This window comes from Octopus bimaculoides, chromosome 2 (assembly GCF_046866305.1).
Source record: "Octopus bimaculoides isolate indiv1 chromosome 2, ASM4686630v1, whole genome shotgun sequence".
Classification (NCBI taxonomy): domain Eukaryota; kingdom Metazoa; phylum Mollusca; class Cephalopoda; order Octopoda; family Octopodidae; genus Octopus; species Octopus bimaculoides.
The window spans coordinates 256,164-276,723 of NC_142929.1; the positions used below are offsets into that span (position 1 = coordinate 256,164).

Below are 20,560 nucleotides of genomic sequence, written 5' to 3' on the forward strand. Positions count from 1 at the left end.
ATATCACAACCCCAAACAAATATTTGGAGTTTTAGAAAAATGAAACAAGTGTACACACATGCTGAGGGTATTGAATGCTGTGCATATTTATCACTGGGTTTTTCACTCCTGGAATAACAAGGCCTGGAATAACAAAATCAAAAAGAAAAATCAAAATCAAAATAAATTAACCAGAAATATTTTAGAGAACAATTATAACAGATAACCTTCCTTTTGAACAAGATCAAATGTTCCATCACAATAAATCCATTTTTCCAGACAGTTGCTAATTCTTGCAAAGTATTCAGAAAGGAAAACAAAACTTTTAACCAAAATAAACTCAGATTTCCATATAGAAAACAAAAATATTAAAACTGTTGCAATAACCAGAATTATTGAAGCCACCCCATTGTTTTCATCTTTTGAGATGGTTAACATCTTTGCTATGCAATATCTCGTAAGAATTTTATAAATTTTCAAAAGAATGGGCAGCCTTCAACTTTTTCTATCCAAAAGAGTCTTTCAATCCAATATTTATATGTTATTATTTATAACTTTGTGATGTGCCTCAAGACCCAATGTTCCAAAAAAAAATTATCTTACTGATATTGCAATCGAAAGAGGTAAAACTAACATCTTTTTACTTTCCATGAAATAACTATATAGTCAATGTTCTGAACAGATGAAACAGAAAATCACAAAAGATTTTCAAGATCGTTTCTTACAATGAAAGTATACCAATCTAATAAATTTCAGTTTCATACTCAGAATTTTTAACTCAGAATATGCAAAAACAATAAATACAAAAGAACATTTTGTCCCAAACTTCACTTTGTAAACTCTGGTACTTTCCAGTGATTAAAAGTAACAAAAGTAACAAAATTTTTTTAAAAAGTAAACTCAGAGACATCATGGCTGATATCCTCTCAGATAAATAAAACCTGCTTACCTTGTTTCTGAATCTGAGTAGTTGTCCTGGAAAGAAAGAAATTCAAATTGTTAGAAGCTCATGAGAACTGCTGATTTTGAAGCTCAGTGCAACAATTAATACTAACATGTATGATGTTATGCAAGATTAGTCCTGTTTGAGCAAACCAATGATCTAGAAACTCTAGCTGTTACCAGCCTTCTCCACAAACTAGATCTGATGCATCACTTCTTACAAACAAACCACAAGTTTTGCAACTTTAACAAGCCCGTATCCACTGGTCCAAGATACAAACACTTAAATTCACTCCAAAAGAAGATGGTAGCAATCGACTCGTTTCAGTTACTCAGCTTCAAAGTCTCTCGCTCTCTCTCTCCAATTCCCCCACATCTGGCCCCTCTATCACTCTCTCAATTCGTCAAACCACCAATGGAGGAGGGTGTATAAGTCTTTGACTAGATACCCTCCTCCATTGAGAACACATCTCATTTCGCCGTTCTTCAAAGCCATCACCCTCAATGACTCTCTCCCATTCATCCTGCAATGATGGTGGCTGCTGAGAAGAGAAGCCAACTTCTTTACTATTATTCATTCTTCACTTCATCTTATTCCATCCTAGCACACAGCCACTATTGCTCTCCCATCTCAAAACCTTGTCTCTCTACCAAACCCTGTCTGATGCACTTATTGCACCATCCTACTACCGCCTTGTTGCAAATGCCCAACACAGTGCACCATCCTCATTCCCTGATCCTATGGAGCTGATTGAAGCTCCATAGCCATAATGTCATTCTGCAAAAGCCCCCAACTCCTCTCTTCCCAGGGAGCACCAATGCAGCTTACTAAGTTTACTTTTTTAAATCTAATGGAGCTGATTGAAGCTCCAGTAGATTTGTTCCAGTTATCCCTGGCAGCAGACAAGCCTCACTCCTAATTCATCAGAAACAGCTAGTCAGGTGACTGAAGCCATTCATTAGACGTATCTTCAACAAAACCTAAATGTTCCAAGCCCCATAATGTTGTCCACTCAGAGCTGTGCAAGTAAAAACAAGGCCAACAATACCTAGAAAATCTTCCCCACTTCTGTGAGGGGCATTTACCGAGCAGTGCAACTGCAAAAAATGCCTTTATGTATCACATGGCCCTCCACTTCAAATCAACATGATCACAAGCCACGGCAATGTGCCTTCCACTACACTCAATGTGCCTCAGAACTTGTTCCTCACTAAACTGTTCAGTCTTTCACTTTCCAGGAACATCCTGGTATTTTGAAGTACATTACAATGTTTCTCATTAAAAAAAAAAAAAAAAAAAAAAAAAGAAACAGTTAACTTCTCTGACCCAACCAACTAGCATTCTACTGCATTCACCCTCAAATATCCAAAGCCAATGGAGACAAGACAGCCATAATGTCATTCTGCAAAAGCCCCCAATGCCTCTCTTCCCAGGGAGCACCAGTGCAGCTGGCAAGAACTGGGGAAATTTGGTTGGTTTTTCTGACCTTTGCCCTCTCTGATTTGAGCCCCTTGCGCAGTGTATCAGAGAAACTGTTAGAAGTAGTAGTCAACTGCATGGTGCCAAGGAATCAAGTGCTACCATCCTAGACATGATGATAGGCAGGGATCACCTATTCCTGGTGTACAGTCATTGCTATGGTTTGTTTCAGCTGCCTTTTGCACACCCTGTACAAACACGTGTGTGTGTGTGTGTGTGTGTGTGCTTTCTATCTTTCAAATTTTACTCATAATACACTGGCCAACCCAAGGCTACAGCAGAAGGCATTTGCCCAAAGTCCCACACAATGGAGTCAGACACCAAAATCAGTTGTAAGTAAATGACACAAGCTATGCCACTGATGAAGTAGCATCTTATCCAACAGGAAAATGTATCCAAGGCACAGCCAAGGATACCTAGCTGAAAACAACACTGTGGCTGGTATAATTCCCCAACAGAGGCGAGGCAGTGGAAGCACAACTGAATTGTCCGGTAGTTTCCTGGCTTGCAGTGTGGAGTTAAAGTCTTATGCAAAAAAAGGAAAAAAAAGGAAAAAGAACCCCTGCTTTTGAAAGATCTCCTCTGGTTGCCTAACAAATTGAAGCACCAAGGATGCTTCCAATTCATATGAAGAATTTAACAGTTGGGAGTCATTTCACATCACTAATCTCAGAACTAAGAAAGAATCAGAACCAGCTTGTCTGGAATGTGCAACTTGTAAAGAAGAAACAGAGAAACTATGGTAACAAACTTGGAACTCAATAAGAAGATTCCATCAACCCTTTCGATACCAACCCACCTGAAGCCAGCCATAATGACCTATTCATATTTAAATGAGAATTTCAGCACAAATCTCATTAGTTCATTCGTAAAAACACACAAACAACTGAGTTACTCTGTCTGACATCATTTTACATCTGAGTGAATTTTGGAGATTATTTTTTTCCCATTTCGATTTTTTGAAATGTTTTACTATGAATGAAAACTGGATACCAGTTCCATATTGTCAAGCAAACATAAAACCTACATATGTGGGGATTTTTTTTTTCTTCCAAAAGTGAAGCAATTCTAATAGTTCAGGTAGTGGGAAGTTGGGGGGGGGGATACCTGATTACGGTAAGAATTTAAAAACTCTTTTTGTTAGTTACTTTTAGGGAGATATTAGACAGTCACAGTCTTTGCAAGAAAACAAAATCTTTAGATTATGTTGTTTTTTTTACTATTTCCCTGGAATCGATTACTGCAGAAATAAATTGTTCTGCAGAACATAAACAAAGAGGAAGAAAACAATATTTTGAGGCTTCCCCACACGCTTGGAAGAAAGAAATCTGAAAACTTTTAGGAACATTGTGTGTGAATATATATAAGTTTGTATGAATTGGATATTTCTTTTTCCAAAAGAAACAATTCTGATAGCTGGAAAAAGAAAAGAATTTGTACCTGAATATAGTAAGAATTTAAAAGTTCTTTTTGTTAGTTATTTTTAGAAAGATCTTAGACCTAGTCGCTGCAAGGAAACAGAACCACGAGATTTTTATTTCTACTTTTTCCTCCGAATTGAAGAAACAAATATAAATAAAGAGGGGGTGGGAATATTTGGAGGTTTTCTGCATACTCTAATCTGAGAATTTTTAGGAATATTGTGTGAATATATATTTTTTTTCTGACTTTACCTCATTATTTACCTGTAATTTTAATTTACCTATATGATGCATGACAAAATTTGATTAATTTGCATTGTGAATCATTATATGTGTGTGTATGTATTTATGTATATATATGAGCTTATTTCTCAAAAACAGATCCCAATATTTTGTCGTTTTTACCTTTATGGTACACCTATTTCATTCTGTTTTACCTTTATGGTGCACCTGTGCATAAGTTTAAATGTTAAATTCAGTAATTTGCACAATTCCTCTCTATTAAAATTTTGTTGTATACTTATTGAATATTAGTTAATAACTCATTTTCTATGCTGATGTTTAAACAAAATTTTAATAATTTTATATTTTGTTGGATTTTCCTGCATCTGCTTGTAATTAGATTCACTTTGAGACAAAAATCATGAAACAGATTTGGTTAAGAACCCTTTGTTAAATTGTGTTCCAAAAACCACATTAATATATTGATAAATAAAAGAGTTGTTTTATTAAACCAGTCTAAATTCACGATTATTTTAGAATTTAATTGAAACACGAGGGGTGTATTTCGGTAAGAAACGTAAAAATGAAAGCGTCAAAGGTTCACTAAAATGTAAAATATTGCCTACCACCCACCCAGACACAAGACATTTCCTTGCATAGTTTCTAACAAATATAAATGATAAACCGTCTTACCTCAGAATCACTTTCATTGGAAGATTCAATCCTAGAGTGAATGTTATTGAAGAATGCAGATTCTTGCTGAAAAGAAGATAAAACTTATGAAAATGGTAGATTAAAAAGAGAGTTGAAACAGTAAAGTAAATATGGGGAATTTTTGCAATGTGTTGGTTGAGTAATGGAAGAATGAGGGTTGGCAACAAGAAAGGCATCCAGCCGTCCACAAAAAATGTTTCATTCCATTTAACTCATCCAGGTGGGCATTAAAGGATCATACTTGCATGATGAGCTTCTTTCTTCAAAATGAATGGAGTCATAAGCAGAAGAAGAAATAAGATTCAGATCTACCTATCTTAGAAAATACATTTAAACCCAGATGTTTACAAGATAGGGGTTCACCATTAGACATCCGTTTTCCATGCTGGCATGGGTTGGATGGTTTGACAGAAGCTTGTAAGCCAGAGTGCTGCACTCGGTTCTAACTGCCTGTCTTTGGCATGGTTTCTATAACTGGACACCTTTCCTAATTGTCAACCACTTTAGAGTGTAGTGGGTGCTTCATATGTGACCCCAACACCAACAGGGTTGCCAGGTAGCTTGCAAGACAAAGAACTCTCAGCTGAGAGAGAGAGAGGGAGTGGAATCAAGGGAAGGGGCAGTGTGTTAGGTGAGAGGTTAAGGGATAAAAGAAGGACAAAGACAGTTGTCTTCCTTTCCGAAATCTCAAGGGTTCAAAGAGTAGCTCTTCCCTATTCGACATTGCCCTTGCTCCACGATTACCAACCAACTCAAAACCACCTCACTTAATAAGTCATATTTAAATCAAAACATTGGTAGAAATCATGCTACTAATCTAGTGATAATAGGGATTATGTTGACAGAGTTACAGGTGAACAATGCTTTTAAATGGAGGTGTGGCACTATTTATCCATTTTCCTTTTCTCACATTGCTCTAACCTTCCCATCATTTTGAAAAATGGATACCAATGTTTCTAGATTTTATAGTAGAAACTCGAAGGAAGTGAAAACAACTTGGACAACAATAACAATAATGGGGAGGAATATATTCTGAAAACAAGCAAGTAAAACTTGAAAATCTGTCGGTGGCAACATACATGAAGCCAACCCACAGAATAAGCATATGGTAGCTTGGAACATAAAATTACTTCTGTACATAAAGCAAAAATGTCAGCATGAAAATTATCATGCTAATACAATAACCAGGATTTTCTAATTAGTATTATATCTTGGTCAAACAACTTTCAAGTATGACTGCAAATAGAAATGGGTTGCTTTTTTTTTTGTATATATAAAAAAAAATCAAATGTTTTTGAAATGCCATCTCACTGCCTCTGATCAATCTACAGAAAAAAATGACAAGAGCCACAGCAAAGTTGCCAACATCAGGAATAGTAACCATCCAGTAAGATGAACAAGTAAAATAACTCCCCAATACAGTGTGCAGGATTGTATTTTGCAGGGGGGGGGGGGGGGACTGTCTTTATAACTTTCCATGAAAGAAAGAAAACTTTAGATAATTTTGTGTTTCAAGAGGAATTGGAAGGCAGAAACCTAAAGCCAGCCATACATGTGAAGGCTTATAAACAAGGGTCTTCATCACACTAACCTTGTCATTCAGTTCTAATACTTCATCAGGGTCGGCAACAGGAAGGGGATTTGGCCTTAGAAAATAGGGGATTTGGTCATAGAAAATCAGACTCAAAGACTTCCAGCCAAGCCACATAACCAACGGAAAGTAAACTTAGAACAATGACGATTCATTGACTGGTGCCTCATCGAGAGATTTAGCAAATCTTATCACCCCACAACTCCATTTATCAAAATGCTAAGTTACAGGACACAAACGAACCATAAACACCAATTCCTAGTTTAACCAAAAACCTAACCATTTTCCTTCCTTGTATTGTTTTGAGAGTTTTGCATTCGGAAATCAACCTCCACCTCTGCAACCAATGTCCTGTTTGATCCTCCTTTACCATTGGTTCCTTCCACATAGATCTCCTAGTACTTCATTACATCATCCATACACATTACAATTCCACATCAAAACAACTGTCTCTCTTGAACACTCATTTTCTACTCAAGCATCAATGCTCTTATTGTGGCAACTATGCTTCCACAGCATTCTCACTGTGTACCAGAAGCTATTCACTACTTCTATAGACTCTTCTGAGCATTGCAAGGAATTTATTTTATCAGTGCTGACTGCCAACTACTCTTGTGCATCAAGAATTGAAATTTTTATTCCCTATCAACTAGATTTCAATTCCATTACACCTTTCATGCATCTATATACCATACTGACTACACCACATGGAATTTGTTGGGTTTTTATTTTTTCTGCAGACTGGTTTTCTTTCCCACACATGATTCAAAGTTTTTATTTCCACAGACTCTGCTAAGAGAGTTAAGATCAGTAAATAGGAGTTTCACAGACAATCAGTCAAACTTCTATTATTTGTTTTTCTGAATTGCATTAACCAAAGAATATATTTAGAGCAATGTGATGAAATGGAGTTTAAATACCAAAACTGAAGCTAAATGCATTTAATCATGAACCTCTCAAGCAAAAAAGAGTAATGATAGTCACCAGAACGCAGAAAGAATGAAAAATCTATTTAGCATCTTGGCCCCACTATATAAATGAAAATCCGGCTCCCATGCTGGTGGCATGCAAAATGCACCATTCGAGTGTGGTCATTGCCAGTGCTACCTGACTGGCTTCCATACCAGTGGCACTTAAAAGCATCATTCGAGAGTGGTCGATGCCAGTTGCCACCTTACTGGCCCTCGTGCCACTGCACTCTCAGAGTGGTTGGTGTTAGGAAAGGTATCCAGCTGTAGAAACCTTGCTAGATCAGATTGGAGCAACCTCATGGCTTGCCAACCCATGCCAGCATGGAAAGCGGATATTAAACGATGATAATGATGATAGTGAAATAAACTGAGTAAATTTCTTTTTCCATCCTCCCCCTTTTACTTCAATAACAAGATTTCCAGTAAACAACAATACCTCAGTCAAAACAGTGAAATGGAAAACAAAACTAATATAGAACACTAACCAATTTCTGTTGATGATCTCTGACCCTCTTCTCATCTTTGAAAGAAAGCTTAACATTTAATGGCTCATCACCAGCTATTTTCAAATTGTTAAATTTTGATATTGCAACTTCTGCCTCATTGAGCTGAGCATATGTTACAAAACTGAAAATAAAATAGAAATAAGAAGCAAACATTTATTATTGCTTACATGTATAACAAGGTTGGTTATTGATTATGAGTTTTGGTGAAGTTAACTGTGGCTGGTTCATCTTGATGTAGCTGTGTGTTGGTTATGTATTAAATAGTCTAGTCTGTGTGCCTGGAGTGACCATAGATGAACAAATGTCAAGGAGAACCAGGTAAATTCAATGCAACTGTTATTCATTACAACCCATTATAAAAATACATGGCAAATGTCTTACATATTCTTTTCTGCTCTAGGTACAAGGCCTGAAATTTGGGGGGAGGGGGCCAGTCGATTAGATTAACCCCAGTACTCAACTGGTACTTAATTTATCAACCCCGAAAGGATAAAAGGCAAAGTCGACCAGAGCAGAATTCGAACTCAGAACGTAAAGACAGACGAAATACTGCTAAGCATTTTGCCTGGCACGCTAACATTTCTACCAGTCCACCATTATACAACCTGTTATAAAAAAACATGGCAAATGTCTTACATATTGCAAAGTAACTGGTGTTGGTAATTTTAACTAACTCCATCTGGAACAGTGGAAGTTGTGTCACAGTTGAAATTCAGTAGCGTGTTCATGACTCAGTTTTGTTTTGCTGGGCAGCATCGGCAACAGAAACGAACAGCAAGACACCTGGTTACTGTGATCTTGTCTCTCTCTCTCTCCTTCTCTTCTAATGTGTGAGGGACTGTTCCTTATATAATGATTGCTGGGCAGGAAGAGAATTTTTCTGCGCTGGGATAAAAACGGTTGCTCAAATAACCAATTGGCTTAGTTAAGACCATCCGATTTTTGCAACAGAATTAGTTCAACCCTAATCACATGATCAAATGCTGACAATGTCAACATATGCCCATTTCATATAATTTAAAACTGAATAGCCGGGTAGACATGCTTGCTACAAATGCCTTAATAGTTGCATCTCATCTAAACAGACAATGTCGGGACTTCCAGTTCAAATCACAACAATCTCAGTGTTATATACAACTCTGAAATCATCTAGTCACCATCATCATCATCCTCCTCATTTTACATCCGTTTTTCATGCTGGCATGGGTTGGATGGTTTGACATGTCAGGCTCCATTATCTGGTCTGACATGGTTTCTACAGCTGGATGCCCTTCCTAATGCCAACCAGAGTGTACTGGATGCTTTTTGCATGGCATCAGTATCAACAGGGTCACCAAGCACCTTGCAAGACAAAACCTCTAAACTGGGAGTGGAGAGTAGTACTGAGGGGCTTTGTGCCAGTTGGAAGATTGAAGGTATAGAAGGGACAGAGAAAGGTAGCTTATCTATATGGAGGTATCATGTAGGGGCTATAATTCACTACCCTAAACAGCAACAATATGGTATATAATGTTTTGTTAGCATGCACTGCCATGTCATCATCGGAAGAGCCTACTTGAACATGCTTCCTTGGAAATTCTCTAGATGTAGAAGCTTGTATCGTTTACCTGTCTCTCGTGGTAACAGGTGTGAACCCTTCCCAGGTTCACTCTGCTTTTCATTCTTAAATTTTGACTAAAACCAGTGAAAGAATATTTAGTCGAAAGAAAAGGAGATGTCCGCATGTGTTGTAGTCAGACTGGTACAGTTTATGGAACATATGCAGGCAAAGAATTCTATAAGAGTTTAATATAGTGTTTGAGTAGGACAAAATGCATAAACAAAGTTGACATAGCAACTGACTTGGAGTAGAACACAGATTGCTCGTTCAGCCCACCCCAAATGTAATGTTCAATGAAGTTCAGGAACACTTAGTATTTATTCATTTAGGACGCCATTTGAGGAATGCATTTCAATATCAGAAAATTCTTATTGTAATTATAGTACATTTAGTAGCTTCAGCTAGTACTAGCCTAGTTTCAAGGGATTCTACTGATTACTTTCACCTAAACCAGTACTAATCAGGCAAACATGCAAGCTAAAGACTACACACCCACCGGGAACAGTAAAAAGCAGGTTCTGAACCCTCTGTCCTTCCCTATCGAAGAACTAATCACTCAACAGACAAACAGTTACCTCGGTATAAGGTGGCAATGAATTTGAAGAGAATCTGGAGAAAGGGGTTAAGGAAGCTGAAAGATATTTCTATTAAGGTAAAAACCATCCATCCACAGTAGTGATAAATTTGGAGACTTCTATAGACATAGAATCTGATTAAAAGAGTAGACTTCCATCAGATTACAATGTAGAAAAACAACTAACTACATTGAAACTGCAATCTTTTAGACTAGCACACCAACATGTTCTTCGAGTGACTGCATACAGACAACTTCCAATAACACTTTTGTCATATTTCTATTGAAATGCATTGCCTTTGTTTTTAATCTAGTAAAATAACTCATTATGTTGAAGTTTTGATGGCAAATCTTAATTTAGATCACTTTAATATCATATGACAGGATCAATAGAAGTGCCAGGAGAGTTGGTATCGAAAGAGTTAATGGGAAAACCAATTGGTAAACCTTTTCCAACATACTGACAGATTAAGGAACAGTCAATAAAGCTATTTTCAAGAAATCTACCAATGAGCAGGACAATTCATAAATAACATCATTCATTAAAATAAAATAATGTATAAACCTACCCATAAAGGGGCTTGCCATTTTTACCAGGACATATTTTTACCCTTTGTACATAGCCAGCCTTAGAAAATAGTGCTCGTAAGCCATCCTGTGAAAGAAAGGAAGAAAAAATGTACAAATCCATAACATAACAGCATTATCTGAATATTTTAGTTAATTTGTAGGACAAATGAGTTGATGTATTAAGACCACCATTCTTATATTCAAAAGATCACTCAAGATGAAAGGTTGGAACACAGACAAACACACACAGGCATAGTTTAAAATGTATAAAGGCGAACCCCAGAATGATGGTGCTCCAAAAGAAGCACCTAGTATAATCTGTAAATGATTAGCATGAGGAAGGGCATTCAGCCATAGAAATCATATCAAAAATGAGACAACGGAAGCAGACACATTGAATCCAGTCAAACCATATCCAATACAACAATGAAAACTGTTGTATGATGATGATGAATATGGTGTAGGTAAGAGTAATATTCACTTAATACATAATGATAAGTCATTGGTGTGAGGAAGGGCATCCAGCTGTAGAAACCATGCTACAACAAGGCAGCTCTGCTAACCATGTCCAACCTATGCCAGCATGGAGAGTGGACGTTAAACGATGTCCATCTTCCATGCTAGCATGGTTTGACAGAAGCTGGTACCAGAGGACTGTGCCAAGCCTCACTGTCTACTTTGGCATGGTATTTACATCTGGCTGCCCATCCTAACACCAACCATTCATGAGTACATTAAATATCATGCTTGTAATGGGTTAGACATCTTGTTAAGACAGGTTTAACACTGCTGAATGCCCTTCCCGTTGGCATTTCTCACCTTGTTTCCAAGATAATATTTCCCCTTGTCTGGATACGTTTTCAAAGACTCAAACATATTTGATACCATTCCCATGGTGATAGCACTCACAATCGACAGGATACCACCACAAAATACTCTCACGCACACACATTGGGTTTCTTTCAGCTTCCGTCTACCAAATCCACTCACAAAGCTTTGATCAGCCAAGGCCATAGTAGAAGACACTTGCACAAGGTACCATGCAGTGGGACCGAACCCAAAACTACGCAGTTTGCAAGGAGAATTTATTAACAGAGTCCTTAACGGATGGTTCAAGGGTCGTGCTGGTCTCCAGTGTCTGCTTTAGCAAGTTTTCTGTGGCTTGACCTTCTGAACACCAACCACTTTACAGAGAATACCAAGTACTTTTCTTCACAGCACAAACCCTAGTGGCGCCACCAAGTAACTCACAAGACAAGATTCCTTTACAGAGTTGGGGGGAGGGGGGGTGCAGAGTATTGAGGAAAGTGGCTTTGTGCAAAGAGTATAGAAAACAGGACCAGGTGATTAGCTGTAGAGGAGACATATGGATACCCCAACATGAAAGGGAGAAAGGATGGTGGAGATGAAGTGTCAGGGTGTGCCCTCAAGATAGAAGGAAGTGGAGAGAGAATAGGGGCAGAAAACTGAGGAAGGCTGAGTAAGTAGGTAGAGGGGGGGAGGGTGAAATGTAGAAGAAACAGAAGATGCAGAGATGAAGTGTAGAGTTCAAACAAGTAGCATCGGCAGCAGAGAGGATGTTCTGGGCAAACAAGCATTCAGTGGCCACATCATGCTGAGGGATGATGGGAAAGCATGATGGAGGGCAAGCGGGGAGGGGGGGGGTTCAAGATGTGAGATTAGTCATAGCACAAAAAGGAAGGAAGGAAGGAAGGAAGATGTGGAGTTCTGCTCTCATAATTGCTGTAGCTGAGAAAATAATACAATAGTTAGAACGATGGGTGTTAGGAAGAGGACTTGCTGGAATGGTTTGACAGATATAGATTGGGTGATATACTTTCAGGACCTAGATTCTGCAGAAATGGAAAGGTTTACTTGTGCACAACAAACCACCATCTCAGTTGTTTTGTCATCATCTCTGTGATACGCAACATTTGGAGGTCATTCTTCACTATATCCACCCGACTCCCATTTCTAATTATCCCTCATTTTCCTCATGCACTCTTACAACTTCCATCCACTCACTCACTTTTCTAGACTCCTACTTCGAGGGTATATTCACATCTCACCACCTTTATCTCCGCAGCTCATGATGCAAAAGTCTAACAGAAGAATCCAAGTTGAAATAGCTGCCATTTCTGGCAGCATAAATTTACTGGTCCTCACAAAGAAAACCACTCACCTCTGTAAACTTTCGTGGCAGATTCCTTACAAAAAGATCAACAAATTCAGGTTTTCTACAAAGAACAAAAAAAATATGAAAAGATTATAAAATGCATACATAAATGATGATGACAATACATACCAGTCCATAAATTCATATTAAAAATCCTAAGAGAGTCGATTAAAAGCAAAGTGATTTCCATTTGCCAGCTTTTCATCCATCACATGATTGAACATAGGAAAGGATTTGACTCTTAGAAAGTCAACTATCCAGTTCAGGCATCCCATCCCTTGTTTTTCCATGATGCAACAATTTCAACAGATTTCCAAAAGCTACATAATCACACCAATTGCTTCATTAGTTTGTCTCTCGCTTTAGACAATTCCAATGTATTTTAAGCAGTTCTTTGATTTTCAGTGACCTCTCTTTATATCAACATTAACTCCATTTTCATAAAAGTAACTGGCAAATACTTAGTGAATCAAATTTAACAGAACAGAAGCAGTATTTAAGCCCGCAGTGTATGTGTGTCTTCCCATAACCACTGAGCAGTAGTGAGGTTCCTTTACATCTCAGAAAGAATGCTGCAGCTTGGCAGTTTCAAGCTGAAAACCAGTGGAACAAAAAATTACCTTAGTTGAAAAGCAAAGGTTGGAAACAAGGGCATTAGGCTTTTGTCTTGCCCAACCCATACCAACACAGATGATGATGATGATGATGATCTCTTGCACACATCAACTAACCTTTCTCATGAATTTTTCATCTTAGAGATCAGTGTTGCAATTGACACTGCATGTCCAAAAGATCCTGACTGGCTCCTTTCTTCCAACCTAGCCTTCTACACGCTTCGCAAAAGACATAGTTACAACTGTGTGGTTAACAAATTCATTTCACAACCATGTGGTTTCAAGTGCAATCCCATTGCATGGTACCTGAGGCAAGTCTATTCTATCATAGTCCTGGGCCAACAAAGACTCGTAAGCGGATTTTGTAGACACAGAAAGAAGCTCGTCATGCAAGTATGATCATTTAATGCCCACCTGGATGAGTCAAATGGAATTCAATGAAACATTTTTGTGGATGACTGGATGCCTTTCTTGTTGATAACCCTCAATTAAGAAAATATTTCCCTATGGCTGGATATGTATTCACAAAAGATTTGAAACAAATGCCACTTGTATCACAGGGACACTCGTTTACAACAATCACATGACAAGACAAGGAGACACAAGGAAACACACATACACACAGCAAGTTTCTAAATATAATAGACCCAGGCATAGCTGTGTAGTTAATCTTATAGTTTCAGATTCAGTCACACTGCATATCACTTTGGGCAGTTGGTCAACTGTCTCCAACTATGGCCTTGGGCCAACCAAAACCACAAGAATGGATTTAGATGGCAAAAACCGAAAGTTCAGTGAGTGTTGCCAGTGCCCCTGGACTGGCTTGTGCGGGTGGCACATAAAAGACACCATTTTGAGTGTGGCCGTTTTTGTGCGGGTGACACGTAAAAGCACCCACTACACTCTCTGAGTGGTTGGCGTTAGGAAGGGCATCCAGCTGTAGAAACTCTGCCAAATTAGATTGGAGCCTGGTGTTGCCATCCGGTTTCACCAGTCCTCAGTCAAATCGTCCAACCCATGCTAGCATGGAAAGCGGACGTTAAACGATGATGATACATACACACACACGCTCACATATAAATGAGAGAGAAAGAGAGAAGCAGAGGCATGGATGTGTGGTTAAAGTTTGCTTCCCAACCAAATGACTTTGGATTCAGTTCCACTGACCTTGGAAGTGGATTTAGTAGGAAACTAAAAGTAGCCTCTTCTAGTTCTGGGACAGAACTAGAGAAGTTTCAGGTGTGGAAGCAAGGTCTAGAATCAAAGGGCCTTAAAGTTAAATTAGCAAAAACCAAAGTTCTACTAATAAGAAAAACAGACAAATCACAAATCCCTTCAGGTAGATGGCCCTGCTTGATCTGTAGAAAAGACAAAGGTAGAAACTCCATAAGATGTACCCGGTGTAAGCTATGGACACATAAGAGGGGCAACAATATCAGAGGAAGGTTAACTGGGAAAATAGTTGTGTGTGGCAGATGTACAGGTACAATCTATATATATAAAAATGAGAATGTGTGTCTGTCTGTCTGTGTGAATCCCTAAAACTCGAGAACTACGCAACCAATTTCATTCAAATTTTACACATGCCTTACTTAGGATTCCAGTTGTGTTTTAGTCAAAAAAATTAACTTTTTGTAGAGTTCGAGCACACGGCAACATAATATCTCCTCCACTATTTAAGTATTGCGTGTCAAAAGTGAAACAAAAACACTCATGTCAGATACTTTCACTTTAAAAATGAAACTATTCCACTAACTGAAACACTCACATTTCGATACTGTAGTGACAGATACTTTCACACAGAGAGAAAGAGAGAAAGAGAGAGACAGAAAGAGAGAGGCAGAAAGAGAGAGAGAGAGAGAGAGAGAGAGAGAGATGTATATGTATACATATACATGTACACCATTTCGATACTGTAATGACAGATACTTTCAGAGAGAGAGAGAGAGATGTATATGTATACATATAGATGTACACATATATGTATATATATATAGATCTATACATACATGTATATGTATACATATGTGTAGATGTATATATATATATATATATATATATATATATATATATAGATGTACATGTAATATGTACACATATATACATGCATACAGATATCTATACATATATACACCCATCACATATACATACACACAAACACACACATTAGTCATTTGTTTTCTTATCCAAAACTATGTCAAAAGTACTGAATGGATCTTTATGAAATTTGGAAATCATATTCTTTGCATAACGGCCATAACTCCCATGAAAATTCATATATTTTTGATGTTGATGAAATTTTAACCCGAACATAACAGATGAGCATTATTTAGAAAATGATGTCACACGTTATCGAGGCTACCATTCTTTCTGGATGTGCAAAAGGGGATGACGTCTTTATTCCAAGAATTCCTCTTACTCCATCAGGAGCAGACATTCCTTTTACATTCAGAAGACTACAATTCCCCCTTCGTGTGACTTTTGCCATGTCCATAAACAAATATCAGGGTCAAACACTGTCTGTAGCTGGTCTTCTCTTGGAAGAGCCCTGCTTCTCACATGGACAACTGTATGTTGGCTGCTCAAGAGTGGGCAGCAACAAAAAACCTATTTGTATATGCTCCACAAGGGAAAACAAGGAACATAGTTTACAACGAGGTGTTATAATCACAACAGCAAGAAAGTATGTACATGATCACCTTCTTTTACGAAACTTCATTGACTTTCATATATTTATATTGATATACATATATATATACGTGTTTGGGTGCGTGTATGTATATACATCTCTATATATAAAGATGATGCGTAGTCTAGACAGCGTTTTTAGATTTCATTATTCTCTTTAACCCGGGCAACGCCGGGTATTTCTGCTAGTTAACACTAAAAACGTACAGGAAATAGTTTCCATCAGATACCAAGGGTGAAAACTAGAAGTAGTTGATAGTTTCTGTTACTTAGGTAAGCAAATTAGTAGGAGGGGTGGATGCTACAAGAGCATAGCTGTGAAAATAGGAATAAGCTGGGCAAAGTTCAGAGAGCTCCTACCTTTGCTGGTAACAAAGGGCCTCTCACTCAGAGTGGGAGGCAGATTGTATGATGCCTGTGTGCAAACAGCCATGCTACATGGCAGTGAAACATGGGCTGTGACTGCCAAGGACATGCTTAGGCTTGTAAGAAATGAAGCTAGTATGCTTTGCTGGATGTGTAATGTTAGTGTGCATGCACAACAGTGTGAACGTCCTGACAAAAGATGGTCATAAGAGGCACCATATGTGGTGTGCAAGAGTGACGACTGCATTGGTATGGTCATGTGATGCATATGGATGAGTACAGCAGTGTGAAGTGCCACATGTTAATGGTGTAGGGAACTTGTGGAAGAGGTAGACCCAGGAAGACATGGGACGAGATGGTGAAGCATGATCTTCAAATGTTGGGCCTAACAGAAGCAATGACAAGTGACCAAGACCCTTGGTGATATGCTGTGCTCGAGAAGACTCGTCAAGCCAAGTGAAATCATAGATGTGGCCGATGCCAGTGTCGTCTGACTGGCACCCATGCCAGTGGCACATAAAAAGCGCTGTTGAAGCGTTGGGCCTCACGGAGGCAGTTACAGGTGACCTTTGGCAAGAGCTGTGAACATCACCTTCAGCATGACTAGTTATGTTCGATAACACTGTCACCTCCCAACAGCCAAGGCCAAAACAATCAGAGCCAAGAGATGCCCAAAGCTTGTCATTCCTCAGGCATCAAGGTGCAGGAAAAACTCTAGTGTTTGTAGATGACAAGTTCACTGTAGACGCTGAAATGAATCACAAATTCTCAACATACAACCCTTCTGACACCCTCCATGTTTGACACTAAGACTCCAGCCTCTGTGATGGTATTTGGAACCATGGCAAGTGATGGGAATGTCATGGATCCCCACTTCATTGAGTCTGGCTTGAAGACTGGCACAAGAAGAACTCTGTTACTTTGGATAGAGCAGAAGTTTAGGCTTGACAATGTGGTGCTTATCCAAGATTCTGCACCATGCCATGGGTCAAAAGCAACACAAGCCTTCCTTGAGGAGAAGGTGCCATTTTTTTTGGAGAGGTCCAACATCTGGCCCAGTGATAGCCCAAATCTCAACCATCTCGATTACTTTTTATGGGGCACACTTCAAGGAAGGACTAATGTTTCACCACACTCAAAGTCAACACTTTGAAGACCTGCATTGTATGTGCAAACCACAAAATCAAAAGGACAGAGGTTGCAGCAGCTACAAGAAAACTGTTCTTGTGTGGAGGCAGCAATAAAAGTGCATATATATGTGTGTGGGGGAGTGTGTATCTATATGCATACATATACATACACACATGCTTTACTAACTCTCCCAGCAAGACATCTACCTCGGCCCTTCTGTTTCTAATTTCTCATCAACTAGCACAAAGCCACTCCACTTAATACTATATGCCAGTGAAAGGGTTTTTGTCATGCAAAGTACTTGGTGACTGTCAGGCATGGTCCCATGTAAAAAGCACCCAGTACACACTGTAAAGCATTAGGATGGGAATCTAGTTGCAAAAACCATGCCAAAACAGACAACGGAACCTGATACTGCTTCTGACCTTGCCATATCCCGTCAAGTTGTCTAACCCATACCAGCATGGGAAACAGGCATTAAATGATTTATATATATATATATATATATATATATATATATATATATATATAATGATTATATATATATGTTGTTGTACTTGGGGATGGTCATATTGCCAGTTTAGCCAATAAAAACACACGCACTGTATATTTGGTGTTAATTTGCTTCAGCTTTATATTACATTAATCTTATTTCGGCCAGAGTTCTTTCGTCACACTTCTGTGACCTCATCAGTGGTCCTTTGCTTTCTTCTTTCTTATGTGTGTCTCACCTATCAGCCATTTTGTATCTTGTATTCCTATTGTATGTGTCTACGCATGCGTATCCTTCAACATGTCTATGTTTTGTAAGTGCATGTGTGTATGGGGAGTGCCTGTATTATCTATATCCTCTGTTAATACATGTTCGTTTGTTTTTGTTTTTATTTATTTATTTGTTCATGTGCTTATATCTATTTTTTTTTTGTATTTAATTAAATTTTGTTATCGTATGTAGTATTTAATTCCCTTTGTTTATCTATGTATTGTATTATATTTTGTTCATATTGTTATTGGTTTATGGGGAACGTATTGTCACATGTTGTGGTTTGTGGTTTGTTAGGGGTGTGTGTTAGTGTTCCATTTTAGTTTCCTATTCAGGCTAGGTTTATCTTCTATTATGTGTGTAGCTTCAGTAATTTGTCTAAGTGCTGCGTCTCTGCTATGTGTGGATAAGATTTTAATTTCTGTTGTTGAGTGAGCCTCCATGTTCTTGCTCAGCGTGCTGGTACAGAACTGATGAGCTCTTCCCTTCCTTAAGTTCCCTCCAATGTTCATTTGCCCGCTCCCCTATGCTCCTTGCTGTTTCGCCTACATATGTCGTCTTGTTACTGCATCGTCCCTCTGTACATCTTATACTATAGACTACATTTCTGGTTTTACAGTTCGTTTATGGGCTAAATCTACATACGGTACAGTTCCTATCAGTGCAGGGGGTTCTACTAAAAGGGTATGCTCTACTGATAAGGGATTTAATAGGGTTGCCTGGCCTTTCAACAACCTTAATTCTTAGCTTAAGTTTGTCTAGGGCCCTTCTAAAGCGGTACGCCAGTTCGCCTCTAGGGGTGGTGTCGACGAACATGACGCTCTGGTATTTGTGGCTATCATACCATGAGCTGGCCTTCCCTATTTTCTTCTTAGTCCTTTCTATGGTGTTCCATGATTTGCTCTTATAGAGTGGGCAAACCCCATTATATCGTTGCGTTTGATTGTTTCAAACTTCTTCATAGCTCCTTTGTATACCCTGATCCTTTCTTTATGGCTGTAACCTGAGAACTGCATGCGGTGGACGAAATGTTGTATATGTCTCTTTAATTCTGTAGGGTCGCACATGCAGGAGACATTTCGCATTACTCTGACGAGGTCTGCCATCAATATGTTGAATTTGGCATTGTCCGCAATAGCCGAGTTCCGGTGGATCAGGTATTTGGAGGCCATAGGTTTTGTATAGTGTGAATGGAGGATTCTGGTTTTATTATTCTTAGTTTCTGGCCAGAGTTCAGTATCTAATACAGGTAATCTATGGTTAGGGTGTTTATTGGGGTAGTCTATCGTAACTTTAATACTCTGGAGGATGGAGTTAGCTATTTGCTGGATGCTCTCCATAGTCTTAGTTTCTATTTCTATTTCAAGAGTACTCTCTTGTGGGGGTGTCTTTACCACTAAGTTGATATCATCAACATATCGAGAGTACATATTCACGAGTATGGAGTTCTGTGTCAGGCGTTCCTTAAGCCTTCTGTCCAACAATACCATGAAGGGATTGGCCACATCACCGGCGAAGAAAAGATCTAAATTCTTCTGGGTCAATAGATGTAATGAGGTGGAGGGTGTGAGTATACTTTGGACTGATAAATGAGTAGATAAGGTGATTTAGGTAATCAGAGTGTGCTTTGGGATACTTAAGCATAGACTTCTAATGGAGGACATGACAGTGACAAGGAGATAGAGACTTATAACACACAGGAAAACATGTTCACATAGAACAGTGTACTGCAGACAACAGACCAAATTTCCAGCCAAACCAAAAGTGATGCAATGGGGAAATGGAGTTAGCATTGAAATATATTGAAATATAGCAGATAGCTAGAAGAGAAGCCAGGCAACAGGTTTATCTAACAAGGGAAGAAACAGAAAAGGTCTGTCAATGAGGTATGGCAAGACAGTGTGTCAGTGAAATAATCATGATATTGGAGGAGAGACGCGTGTGGATGGATGGATAATGGTAGGCTTGCACTGAATGATTCTGAAAAGAAGCATGGAAGTGGAACTAGGAGAGGCTACTAAATGTAAAGAGTGCATGGGAGAAGAGCCTTCCTAATGAGAACTCAACAGAGGGACCAGCTATTATATGTAACAGCAGTATCATAGCTCAATTAAGAGAGTTGGCCTAGATGAGATACAGTTTGGTTTTGTAACATGTAAAAGCACTGCTGATGCTCACTTTCTAAGTAAAGAAACTACAGAAGTATTTAGCCAAAAATGAATCACTACACTTGACATGGAGAATGTCTTTGA

General features: G+C 38.6%; 1 protein-coding gene across 5 annotated transcripts in view; it reads right to left on the reverse strand.

Moving 5' to 3' along the window:
• The window catches only part of LOC106870748 (tudor domain-containing protein 1), a 61,813-nt gene that overhangs the window by 33,987 nt on the left and 7,266 nt on the right, over positions 1 to 20,560 (reverse strand). For 4 of the 5 annotated variants that reach the window (XM_014916940.3, XM_089340023.1, XM_014916941.3 and 1 more), the window contains 6 exons: positions 12,753 to 12,807; positions 10,570 to 10,655; positions 7,806 to 7,947; positions 4,738 to 4,803; positions 929 to 954; positions 59 to 123 (listed from right to left, as the gene is read on the reverse strand). In XM_014916940.3, the coding sequence (XP_014772426.1) occupies positions 59 to 123; positions 929 to 954; positions 4,738 to 4,803; positions 7,806 to 7,947; positions 10,570 to 10,655; positions 12,753 to 12,807 (440 nt within the window). The remainder of the gene's footprint in view (positions 1 to 58; positions 124 to 928; positions 955 to 4,737; positions 4,804 to 7,805; positions 7,948 to 10,569; positions 10,656 to 12,752; positions 12,808 to 20,560) is intronic. The other variant, XM_089340030.1, reaches the window with a different exon arrangement.